At 40.9% G+C, this 13,597-nt stretch overlaps 1 protein-coding gene across 1 annotated transcript in view; it reads right to left on the reverse strand.

Annotated features, from left to right (window-relative positions):
• chmp4ba (charged multivesicular body protein 4Ba) overlaps positions 1-13,597 on the reverse strand; it is a 39,593-nt gene that overhangs the window by 10,012 nt on the left and 15,984 nt on the right. The window contains exons 2-3 of the mRNA XM_020521596.2: positions 2,223-2,400; positions 454-568 (exon numbers count right to left, since the gene is read on the reverse strand). Of these exons, the coding sequence (XP_020377185.1) occupies positions 454-568; positions 2,223-2,400 (293 nt within the window). The remainder of the gene's footprint in view (positions 1-453; positions 569-2,222; positions 2,401-13,597) is intronic.

Consider the following 13,597-nt stretch of genomic DNA (forward strand, 5'->3'; position numbering starts at 1 on the left):
CAACATCCTGATAAATCTCTTCTGAACCCTCTCCAGCTTAATAATATTGTTCCTATAACTGGACAAAGAATTCCAGATGAGGCCTCACCAACGTCCTGTACAGCCGCAACAAGACTTCTCAACTCATACTCAAAGGACAAAGCAATGAAAGCAAGCTTGCTAAATGCCTTTTTAACCGCTGTCTATACGTGACACGATGTATTAGGAAGCACTTCTACACATAATGAGTGGGAGAGGTTGGAACTCTCTTTCACCACCGGTAGTATATGTTGGCTCAGTTGTTAATTTTAAATCTGACATGGATGAATTTTTGTTAAGCAAAGGTATTAAGGAATAAAGGACCAAAAGGCAGGTATACGGAGTTCAGCCACAGATTAGCCATGATCTAACGGAATGGCGTACTCCTACACTGCTTCAGGGTTCACAAGTTGCAGAGTTTGATGCAACACTTACCTCATCGAAGTCTTCACCAAAGCCTACTGGTTTGGAAATTGCTTCAGAGATTTCCTGTGCCAACTCCTGTTGCTCTGTGATGTCCTGCATTAGCTCATCTACTTTGTCAATGTCCCTTATAAAAAAAACCCAAAATATAATGAACTCACTGTCAGCTCAACTTGATGCAGCAAAACAAAAAGATCAAGTTCTGTTACTATCTAGTCCACAGAACATTAGGAAGACAGAGGAGGGTTCTGCCAGTTCACTAGACATGTTTTTACGCAAGTTATCATGATGTGGAGTGCACTGCCTGACAGCATATTCAATAGCAACTGACAGAAGAGAAATGGATAAATACTTAAAAGGGGAAATATGACTAGCAATAGTGAGTGGGACCATTCACTAATTTTCTCAAAAACCTGGCAGGAATCTGACAATTTGAATGATATGCCATACTGCACGAGTCCATGTTGAGCCTAGGAACGTCAGTTTACGATCACAGCATTTACAAGTAACCAGCTTTATAATTGATAAACAGATTAATATAGATATCTCTTGATCACCAGGTAGAAAAGAAAAGAAGTCATTTAAAAGGATATATTCTAATCATTGGAGCATTCAGCCTTGGGGAGATATTGTTGGTGTGGCACAGACCAGAGACTGCCAGTTCACACCTCGATTTATGCTGAGGTAGTTGATGGTGATATCAGAACCGCTGCAATTGTCTCTCAGCAATTATAGGCTGAAAGAAAAGGGAGTAGATTGTAGGCTGAGAAAGGGGGTAAAATCAGCTCAAGCTTCCTTATTTGCTGATTGAAAAGTGCACGGCACTGTCTTACAATGTTAGTTTGTAGCATTTACAGCAAAGAAACCAGCTATTTGGCTAGCTGAGCCATGCTGGTTTTTACACTCTACATGGGTGTCTTCTTGCACTCTCTTATTTTACCTCACTTCCTTTGCAGGTCGGTAGAAAGCCAAAGTTAGGTACAGACTCTTTTAAAAAGATTAAACGCAGTATGCTGTGGATGCTCAAACTATTAGCAACTCAATTTGAACAGACCAAGCACATTTTACAAACAACATATTCTTCTATTCCTTCGCCCCTCAAGTGCTTCTACCTGGTGTCTGTAGGGACTTGCTCAACAGTGAATGAATTGATAAAAAGAAAACCTAAAGCCAATGGACTTCAAGGGGGCAGCTTCCCACCATCTTCAAGCACAATAACGCCCCCATTCCAAGTAAGTTTGAAAGAACGTGAAATAACATGACCTTATGCCCAAAACTGAGACACACTGCAAACTCAAGCCACCCCATTCCTTTCAATATTATTGACTTTAAGATTACGGTAACCCCAGTTAAAATAATGAGAGTTTTTCCCACCGCTCCAGCTTTCCTCCCATCTCCCTGTAGTAACAATTTTGATGAGTAGGACACCAGTAGAATAGAAGCCAAAACCTCTTCAAAAATTGTTAGCAACTGGATAGGAAGTGATCAAAAAGTTAACAAAATGTCTCCTATCTGTTGATTGTGATCCTTGATTACATTCATAAGCAGTAAAATGGGGAAGTCTCACACACCCTTTCACAAAGGCCTTGCCTTCTAATAATAGGAAGGCAAGAAAAGCAGCTTATCAAAGTCTAATCAGGAAAATATGGAGGGACAAGTTAGGTTTTTTAAGGATCTAATGTTGTATTTCCCTTAGAGAAGGTGTTAAACAGGAATTCATTCCACATTTTTCTCTCTAGTGTTAACTTCTATTAAGACACCAAATGTGTCAATTCACTTACATGTTCTCATGTGCAGCTTTCATGGCCTTGGCAGCAAACCCCATGTTTTTGAGAACTTCTGTGTTAGTGTTTGCATTTTCCAGTGCTTCTCTCTGGAATTCAATAGTGGACAGGGTGCCATCAATCTGAGCCAGTTGCTTTTCATATCTCTTCTTGCGCTTTAGAGCTTGCAATGCAGCTACACAGTGGAGGAAACAAAGAATGAGCAAGTTGGACATCAAACACTTTCAAAGATCTGCTCAGCACCACATTCGATTATATAAAACAGACTCTCTCTGGGAAATCAAATTAACAGAAATTAAAATCACAACTCCAAAGTCTAATCTTGATTTTCCAACAATATTTGAGGATAATTTGAGACTTGAGGGTTAAAACAATTAAAAACTCAGTGGGAATGGGAGATGGGAGGAGCGAGTAAAAAGAATTGTTACACAGCTCAAAGAAAGTGGAGTTTAGTATTCAGCCACAACATAATTATTTCTGTAAAACATGGTAGCATTTAGTCTCCCATTCCTCAACAGCTGGAAGCACAGGACAAACGTGGAAAATAAAGACCCAGATCTACTAGTCTCAAAGTTGACCCCCCACCCCACCCCACCCAAAGTACTTCTTAGAAGCCCCAAACTACTAACTCTGCAGGAACTGCCAGAAGGTTTAAACTTCTGATTAGGACCCTGCTCGATTATCGCCAACTCTAAGTCCAGAGTTGGTGACCTGGGAGAAATCTGACTTCATTACCAGAAAACGTTAGAGGTTAAAACAATCCCGTCCCCCGACTAACTCTCACCACAACTACCACTTCCCAGCTGTTCTATTGACCATGGCACTCTGGTATAGGAGGAAGCCATTCATGTGGGGAAGGAAATAGGAATGTAGTGTTGGTGGGGGACAGTACAGCCAGGAGGATCAACTCCATTCACTGGATTCAAAACATTTGAGGTGGTCAAATCAAAAGCAGAAAAAACGACAAGGGCTTTGTCATGAATGATGGATACCCATCAGCCAATCTTTTTTGCCAGTACGGCTGAGAGTGAAAGCCTTGGTCTTTATGGAAGCTCACAATCTGTGCCATGCTTCAATGTGTGCTCAAGCTGCATCAGCACCTCCTTAAGTGACACTGCCCTCTGAAGGGACCAGATACTGCAGCAGCCTACTACAGATAAGACAGAAAATAATCCACCTATCGCAACTACTTTAGGGTTACTGAAACATTTCATTTGGCGCAGTTTTTTTGAATGACACACTTCAGAAGTTGGATCACATTGCTGAAGAACAGAACGTCTTTTATCGCCCTTATAATAGGACGATTGTAGAAGAGGTGAAAGATAGTCAGAGGAGGCAGGGAGCAGCAAGGTTGGATGTCCCCCTGATCCCACAAGATCTCTCTGGCTCAGGAATGTGAAGGTGAGTGTATCTGGGAGGGTGGGATGGACATTCTGGACATTAAACACAGGCATAGGAGTTGCTTCACTGCAGGGCACAGACTCTTTCCAGGAATCTGTGAAATTACACAAACAGGATTCATTGCCATGTTGGAATGGGCTGGTCATAAGCTGCTGCAATTTTAATTTCTTTCATCTGCATGCGTACAGCATCCGAGAGCACATGCTCCATGGAGTTTGAGGTCAGGCCCTGGTGCAAAGAAAGGTGCTAGTAAACAAACAATCACCAGGCAGGCATGGGGTCAAGACAGCTCTGGAAACAGATACAGAACTGAATTAGCAAGGTCTCAGTCACTGACTGAGTGAGAATTCCAAGTGAGCAGACAAAAAGTTTTGGAAACACGGGGATGGATTTTCAGGGCTGGAGTGACGAGTCAAAAGGAGGCATTAAATCAACCTTGCCTGGGAGACGGTTCAAATCAAGTTTTGTTCACAGAGTATGGGCAGCTAGACCTATCAATGAATCCAGACTAAAGACATAACTACAGTTACTGGCAGGTATCCCAGCAACAGTTGGTATATCAGGCTGTTGCTGTCAGTCCAGCAGAGACAAACCAGTGAACAGAACAAGCAGAAAAAGAAACCCAATAAACATGCAGCCATTCTGTCGTGAGGAGAAAAGTGATGGCAAGTCACACCCGAAAACAGAGATGGTGCTCACAGCAGGAGTCTAACCCCATTCCAAGGGCACGCACAGTGGTGAACTCAGAGGGCATGACAGTGGACTGATTTGATTGATCTTACCTTCAGCTGAAAGGTAAAGTTTTCACATCAATAATTACCACAATGCTCAGAACAATTAGACATCCCAAGATAAAACTTCACACGTCCCTTCAACAAATGAACATCATATCCAAAAGTGAAGAGGTGAAAGGAATTTCTGGTACGGTTCAAGTTGGATAATCCTTGATTAATCTAATTTTAAGAACCAGTGAACTAAAGAACCCGCATTCTCCACAATTTCTGTCTTTTTCATGGGATGAGAGAGGGGGGAAAGGCAAGCATTTCTTGCCCCATCACTAAGATGCCCTCAAGAGGTAGCAGTGAGCCTAAATTAGCGTTATCACTAAATCGTTCCCATTTGATTAACCATTTTTGAACGTGCAGCTTTAACATAAACATGCAAGTGACTGAATCTACTGAAGTGTAGCCATGAAGCCCATAACTACAGCCACAACACAGTGATTTACAGTAAACAGCATGGCTTGTGAATACTAAAGTCACAATTGCTATGGCAACACACCCTGGGAAGCTGTGGATTTCTAAATGGATCCTTTGATGTAAACACCAATAAACTGCCAGGTCCACAAGCAATTTAAACCTGCTGCTGAAAGTATTCTATACACTTCAACCTCAAGGTGGAAAATTCCATCCAAACTCTACTCTGCACTGATCTTCGTTTCAGCTTCCAGCAAATCAAGAATAAGAGCCACCAGCCATTTACTACCCTCTCCAATCTTGTCTGCTGTTTTGTACAAACTGAGGACTCTGCACAAGTTCAATATTTTAAATTCATTAATTCATTCACTCATTCAGTGGCTGTGGGCAGCAGTGGCAAGGCCATCATTTATTACCCATCCCCATACAACTGAGCGCAGATATCAGTCAACTGTGTTACTGCATGTCTGGAGTTACAGGTCAGTGTTAATCAATCAGTTGAGTTTTTATGCAAGTAAGGTTGTGCTCACCATTACCGATGTTTGTAACAAAGATTCAGATTTATTTAACTGGCTGAATGTAAATGCCCCAGCATCTGTAGTGGGTATTGAATTTATGTTACTGGGATAGGCAAACACGTACAGTATTATACTGACTGCTGTTTAAGTCAGTCAAAATATATTTCCACACTTTGTCAGTAAATGACTCAGAGGTTTCAAAATTCCCTACACTGAAGGAAGTGATTTGAATTAGTTCCACAACATGTTAATATCACATGCTGGTTTTAAAGACCTTTCCATTAGTCAGTCTTTGAAATATTCCACTTTTACCAGAAACATTTTAACACAAAATCAGCACTTTAATCGGTTACCTTTCTATTTTCCAACCCCTCACCCACTTCCACTCTGACCTCACTGTCGAGCTCATCATTTGCCAAGTCCCATATCAAATCAACTCCCACGTTGAAATATCTTTCTTGTGGATGAGTAGCATGCCACCTCTGGGATTCCAGCTGGCACCTAAACTCCCCTGGTATCCCTATACTCATCTAAATGATATCAATTCGCTCACCCAGACCATGGTCAGCCCGTTGACTTCACACTATTCCATATCCCTTCACTGAAGGGCTGCTCAACTTCAGTCTACTCCTTTACTCGAGGATCCTGATCAACCCTGAGCCAAGCTCAGAAGCCCACCAGAGAGCACCACCAAGAATGCCTACTTTCACTTCCTGAATACTACTTGGATCTATGGCACCCTCACTACTCCAAAATTCTTATCCATGCCATTCATTCAATCTGCAGGCTTATCGTTCTCAATGCCTTTCTCATTGGTGTCTCAAGGCCCAAAGGTTAAACAACTTATCCAGAATTTCACTGCTCTCATACTGTTCACAACATATTCAAACGTCACTAACCCCAGGTCCAGAATGCTGAGCTCTGATCTCCAGTTTTACAAATCCCCATAGTACCTGGTTCCATCCTATGGCTGCATCTTCCTCCCAGATTCAGTGCCCCTTTAAGTCTCCCTGTTCCAACTCTAGACTATTGCCAATTCAGCACCAGCCCTTCTAACATTTTTGACCACCTCTGACACAGGCTTTAGTTAGCTGTCTGTCCGACCAAAACACTTCGGCATATTTAAAGCAATATAATGATTTACAACAAATCTAAAACTACAGGGGCCTAACTTTAGTGGTCCATAAAAGCCATCTGAAATGAATTTTTTTTTGCAAGACAATTGCTGTAACACTTTAAGCCAGCTGTTTTGTTTTAAACACAGCCTCCGATTACAATTTCCACTCTTTCCCATTGCCACTGGGTTCAGAATCCCGAAATGCATCTCAGTCTACTAGATTAGGTTTTGTTGCATGATGAAAGAGTAGACTATAGATCAGATTATTCTTACCAATGGATTTAGTGCTTGCATATTAATTTTGTGATTTGCTTAAACACAGTATTAAAATGTTCCATTGGGAATTGCAGTTTTAAAGCTGCAAGCATAGCTGTAATAGATTTTAATGTTTCTACATGTAAGGAAATGCCTGCACACATGTACACACACAGCCTCCTCACCCCACATGGGGGAAATTTGGATTCTGATAGTGTTAATCAGATGCTAGCGAATCAGGTGCCTACTCTGCATCTCTCCTGATCGTTGTATTTCCACTGACGTCAAATGTAAATAAGTTAAGTGAGATGTAAACCCGGCCCATTTTATTCTGTCAGTCAAAATTACCTCCCTTGTGCTTTACGAAGGGTTTTATCCAAAGATATTAGAAGATGAAATGACTGGTAAAATAACCCTCAGGTTGCTAAGGACTCGTTTTGCATACTGGAGGGAAAGCCCATCACAGCCAGAAGTGAATAATAGCAAGTGGCATGCAGTTTTCAATATCGAGAATACTTGTAACTATGACTAAGATAGAACACTTGCCATGGCTCAACACAATTCATTTAATCAGCTTTCATTCAACATTTGGAAGTCTGCATACAAAAAAAGATGCAAGTTAATATATTGAAACATCCCAAGGTACTTCATTAGAGCACCATGTAAACAAAATAAGGAGACATGTGGTCAGATGACCTAAACATAGCTCAAAGTGGTAGGTTTGAAGCAGACGTTTAAGAGAAGGGAAGGTGGAGAGGTTCAAGGGAAGAATTCCAGAACTCAGGACAAGGCATCTGAAGACACTGCAAGAAATCTTGGAGCAATAAAAATCTGCACTGCTCACAGTCCCTGGAATCCATAGAGAGCCCTCAATGACAGCAGGAGGTGCCAAACTGCTTTCAAGACAATGGGAACTTTAGAAGGGAAGACTTGTTGCAATGTTGGAAATGCAACAGCCAATTTGCACACAGAAAGCTCCCACAAGCAGCAATGAGATAGATAGCAGATAAATGTTTTTGATCGTGATGTGGAAAAATAAATAATAACCAAGATACCTATATGAAGCTCCCTGCTCAATAAATACCTGAGGAGATGATGCATTGTTTAAGGCTGTGTGGCTCACTCCTGATGAGGGTACTGATCACAGTTTCACAGAGAGTGCTCTCCAGCATCTCTCTTCAACATGCGAGTATGAGCAGCAATCACACATTGCAGTACTGAAGTTAACCAAGATCAGCTCAAACAGCACAGACCAAAGGATCAAATTCGGAACTTTCAGACATGTACAGGTTTAGAAACAAAGAAATGTCCTGCTCACCAGTTCTACACAATCATTTAAAAAAAAACATTTATTTAACATTATGGCTGCTTAGTTGCACCTGTGAAGTTACACTCCATCCTATAGAGACAAAGTTGGCAATCCCAACACAGACAATGGCACCCTGGAGCAGTGAATAACTCCCTATCTCCTCAAAATATGGATGGATCATTCACTAATTAATGGCTGGGACATTTAAAAAAAAAATTAATCCCTTCCACTTCAGAAGTCATTGTATTGGACTTGAAACGTTCACACTCCCTTCCTCTCCACACATGCTGTCAGACCTGCTGAGCTTCTCCAATGCTGCATTTGTTTCAGATTTCCAGCAACCATGGTACTTTGTACACTGTCTATGAAACAATAGCTACAGGAAAGCAATAGGAGATATGAGCCAGTCCTTTGTACTCCTGGAACGCGCAACAGTACTGGAGAGAGGTCACATAGTCCAGCCGTTTGGGAGGATGCTAGAATTGAAATCAGAGCAGATAACAAAATCTGCCAGAAGGATCTCTGTCTCATTTTCCAATGTTCCAAATTCTGAACTGTGTTATGTCTCCATCCCCACAGCAGGCAGAGATATCCTGTTAAAAGCCTTCGGATTGTCTACAACAATAATAAACCAGCAAAGACTGATAAAGAACAGCCTCAGTGAGAACCAAAACATCTGGAAATAGAGAATGCTTAATAAATTTAACTTTTCACCTGCATCTTACCTGGCTAAGTTTAACATCCATACTTGAAGTTGTGTTTGTTTTCTGCATGCTTGGGAAATATACTTGTTTGCATCTTACTGGGAAGTAAAATCTATTTGCACATTATTATCTGGATGGATTTCAACCATGACACTAATCCCTTACTTGTTTAGCTCAAAATCACCTGTCTAGCTTTTTCTTACAAACTGCACCCCATCAGGGTACACACTGAATTGGCAACCCAGCAGACCCCATTTTAAATAAAACCTCTGCTGCAAACAAATGGCGAGTGGGAAGACTGCAAGACCACTCCATCCTTCATACATCACACATTTCCATGTCCAGCTCCACCCTCCATTTTTTTGAAATACATGCAAAAAAAACCTTCTCTTTGGCCCAATTTATGCCCATAAAAAGTCACATAGCAAATGAACAAAATCACCCATTACATGTACATGATATAGGCTGGTAAATATACGAAGGGCTAAATGCAGTTATGAAAGATGGAATTACTCCGAAGAAAAATAATGGAGTGAGAGGGGCGTGAAGGACGAAGTGTTTCATTGGATATTATCATATTTACACACAGTAGGTAACCGAAAGAATTGTTAGAAAATACTGAAACCCCACTTAGTAATGAGGTGTAGGTTCTATCAGGCTGAGATTAGGCCTTGATCTTATACCAACTATACAGACAATGTCAGGCTGCTGCTCAACTAGGGTGTGAGACAGCTCTCCTAATTTCGGCACGATAAGGATGACGCTGCATGGTCGAATTGTCATTTCCGGTGCTTTAGTTGATGCCAGGTAGTCTGTCAAGTTTCATTCCTTTCATCGGATTGCAGGCAGGGCAAATAACTGGGGAAATTTATAGAATGGTATCATTTTATTGCAAGGGGAATTTAATACAAAAGTAGGAGGTTATGCCTCAGTAATACAGGGTTCTAGTGAGTCCTCATCTAGAATACAGTGTATAATATTGGTCTCCTTATTTAAAGCATGCAAATGCATTGGAAGGAGTCCAAAGCAAATTTAAAAGACTAATACCTGGAATGAGCAGGATGATCTGGAATGATTTTCAGGGTGGCTTTCAAAATTAGATAATTATCTGAACAGGTAACGCAAATGCTAGGCTCCGGAAAAAGACTCCTGCAGAAAGCTGGCACAACATGTCAAATGGCCACCTTCTGTGCTGTTACAACTCTAAGACACAAGGCATTGTAGGTGCCTGTTAGGACAGCAAATCTACATGGAAGAACAAAATATTCCAAAATATATTTGGAATTTTTTTTACTGGATTTACAGGGACTAACTTGCGTCAAAAACAGATGTTAAATTAGGGCCAAGTCAATAAACAGTGAAATGAAAAAGCACATTTTCCATTCAAAGATCAGTAGAAACGTATAATTCTGGCACCTTCATAAAGACCTACCAATTGATCTCTACTTTGAAGCAAAGGTACCAAGGGATCTGAAGCAAAGGCGAGTAAACGTAATTGAGGTACAGTCATCTAAATAAATGGTGAAGCAGGCTCAAGGGGTTAAGGGACACTACAGCTCCAACAATAAAACATTCTCCTTCTCAGCAATCCAGAAGAACCTAATTAGAACATTCCTCACTTTGGAGAAACTTTCCAGCTAACAAGATTTCTTGCAAAACTTTACGATCAATTATAGCACATGGTTTTGCTTGACTTTAGCAGCTATTCTCAGCAGGAATTATGGACTGAGGGCAATCACTGATCCAAACTAACAGACAGATTCGTAACAAGCACAGCCTTTCAACAAGTTGTATCAAAGCAATAGCAAGCATGGGGGATGCTTCAGAGAGAGGGTCAAATTAGCAAGTTTCAGTAACATTCAAGAGCTGTTGGCTCCCCAAATTCAGCCCTGTTAAAGCGTACCACGTATGCCTATTTACAAAAAATTAGTACCAAATACAATCTAGATATAAACAGTTATTAATTCTGCTAAATATTATATAAAACTCAGTGCCTATCTGCCCCTTATGAATGTCAGTGCTGTTAAAACAGGTTATTAAATAACTTTTATTGAAAGAAAGAACAATGGTACATTAGTGCACATATGCAAAGATATTAAGATGCATGGGAAGGCAAAAGATCAGAATTGTTTTACATTTAGAGAAGAAATTTGACTGCAATTGTTTGAAGGGTAGGTATTATTGAAATTTAGTTAAATTCAAAGCACTGAATAGAATAACACAAAAACATGAAGACATTACCTCAGAAAATTGGGAGTAAACACAGGCCGAAATACTATGTGCACAGCCAGCTGCTCTTCCAAATCAAACAGGTCACACAATGCTATAACATTTTAAATAGGTTAATACACAACATTGGTATGTATTGATGATAATAGGTAACATTTGTCTACCAAATTGTTCTAATTTACCAAAAAGAAACAAGGACAAAGCTTCTTCTGCTTAGTTCCAAGGGATTAATTTAATGAAATTAGATTATGTGTTCAAGCCTCAATGTAGAACTTGAGGACAGAGTGTCTTGGCTGATCCACTAGTACATTGCTGAGGGAGTGCCACATGGAATCAGAGTCCATGCTGACCAGGCATCCTGAACTGAACTAATCCCATTTGCCTGCGTTTAGCCCATATCTCTCTAAGCTTCCCTACTCATGTACATGTCCAAGTGTCTTTTAAAGATGCTGTAATTGTACTCACTTCTAACATTTCCTGTGGCAGCTCGTTCCAGATATGCATCACTGTGAAAATGTTGCCCCTTAGGCCCCTTTTCCCAATCTTTCCACTCTCAACTTACATCTATGCCCTCTAGTTTTGGACTGCCCTACCTTAGCTATTCATCTTAACTAGGCCTATCAATGATTTTATAAACCTCTACAAAGTCACCCTCAGCCTTTAATGCTCCAGGGAAAAAAGCCCCCAGCCTATTCAGCCTGTACTTATAACTCAAACCCTCCAGTCCCAGTAACATTCTTGTAAATTTTTTCCTGTACTTGTTCTAGCCTTCCTATAGCAAGGTGACTGGAACTGTATGCAGTATTCCTAAAGTGGTCTCACCAATGTCTGGCACAGCCACAACATAACCACCCCAACTCCTAAATCCAATGCTCTGGCCAATGAAGGCAAGTATGCCAAAGGCCATCTTCACCACCCTGTCTACCTGTGACGCCACTTTCAAGGAACTATGAACTTGTACCCAGAGGTCCCTCTTTTTGACAACACTCCTCAGGGCCCTACCATTAACTGTGTAACTCCTACCCCTGGTTTGCCTTACCAAAATGCTACACCTCATATTTATCTAAATTGAACTTCATCTGCCAATTCTCAGCCCATTGGTCCATCTGATCAAGATCTTGTTGCACTGAGGTAACCTTCTTCAATGTCCAATACACCAATTTTACTGTCATCAGCAAATTTACTAACCATACCTCTTATACTCACATCCAAATTGTCTCAAAATGACAGATAACAGTGGACCCAGAACCAATCCTTACGGCACACTGCCAGTCACAGGTCTCCAGTCTGAATAACGAACCTTCTACCATCACCGTGTCTTCTACCATCAAGTCAATTTTGTATCCAATTGGCTTTCTCTCCCTGGAGCACGTGATCTAACCTTGCTAAACAGTTTACCATGCAGGATCTTGTCGAAGGCCTTGTTAAAGTCCATGTAGACAACATCTACCACTCTGCCTTCATCTATCTTCTTGGTAGCCTCTTCAAAAAGATCTATCAAATTTGAGTCACATTTTCCATGCACAAAACCACGCTCACTATCCCTAATGAGTCCTTGCTTTCCAAATGCAGGTAAGTCCTGTCCTCATAGACTCTTCCAACAACTTACCTACCACTGACTTCAGGCTCATGGGTCTCTTGTTTCCTTGCAGTCCTCCTTTAACAATGGCACAACATTAACCACCCTCTAGTCTTCTGGCACCTCCCCTGTGGCTGTTGACAATACAAATATCTCTGCAAGGGTGTCCACAATCACATCCCACCACTTGACCTGGTGATATTAAACTAAGGCTCCAGTCAACAACGCAAAAGAAACTATGCACGATGCGTTGCCTGTACCTTGACCAATGGCCTTCTCTCAATTAGAAACTGGTTAACTGAAAATGTTTGCTGGATCTTCCTGCGTGCAATGAGACTTGCTAGCCAAGTAATTAACTCCACAAAGTACTTTGAAACATCCCTTTATTAGGTTAGTTCACTTTTTAGTCAGCAAATTCCAATCTTCAGAGCTCAAAGGAGCCAGATACATGTTCAAAAACATGCAAACCTAGTCCAGTGCCCACTTAGATCACTTACATTGCAGACTACAAAAATAGATGCACCAGGGACTCAAAAATAGCCAGAGCCGCTGACATGGTGTTGCAGCTAAATTTTCATTGCCATGGCTTACCGTGAAATAATCTACAAATGATCCACTTTTGGAAGGAACTCCTTCCTGAAATCTATAAAAACAATTCGGGTAAACTCAAGCTTTATGTTATCTTGAGATATTCATTTAAATGTTATAGTTTAGACAACTGCACCAAGGGAATAGTTACCATTGAGTCAGGATATGAGACTCCCCTTGCAATAGCAAGTTATGTGCAGCTCATGATGATGATTTCTGCACGTTTAAAATTAACAAAATTGCTTATATTCTATTGAAGGGTTATTAAATTAAGGGTTTCCTGAAGTGTTGATACACAAAAGGCAATACATGCTGGCCCAGCCAATGATACCCACAACCCTTGAACGAATAAAAAGAAAATAGAGAATTTAACCTCCACCCCTTGGCTTTCAGTGGCATTAGTGTCACTATCTTCAGTAACTCCTCCAGACTCCACAATGCCTGCCCACCTCCCACAAGGCACAAGTCAGGAGCAT

Source organism: Rhincodon typus, chromosome 19 (assembly GCF_021869965.1).
Source record: "Rhincodon typus isolate 14 chromosome 19, sRhiTyp1.1, whole genome shotgun sequence".
In the NCBI taxonomy this organism is placed as follows: Eukaryota; Metazoa; Chordata; class Chondrichthyes; order Orectolobiformes; family Rhincodontidae; genus Rhincodon; species Rhincodon typus.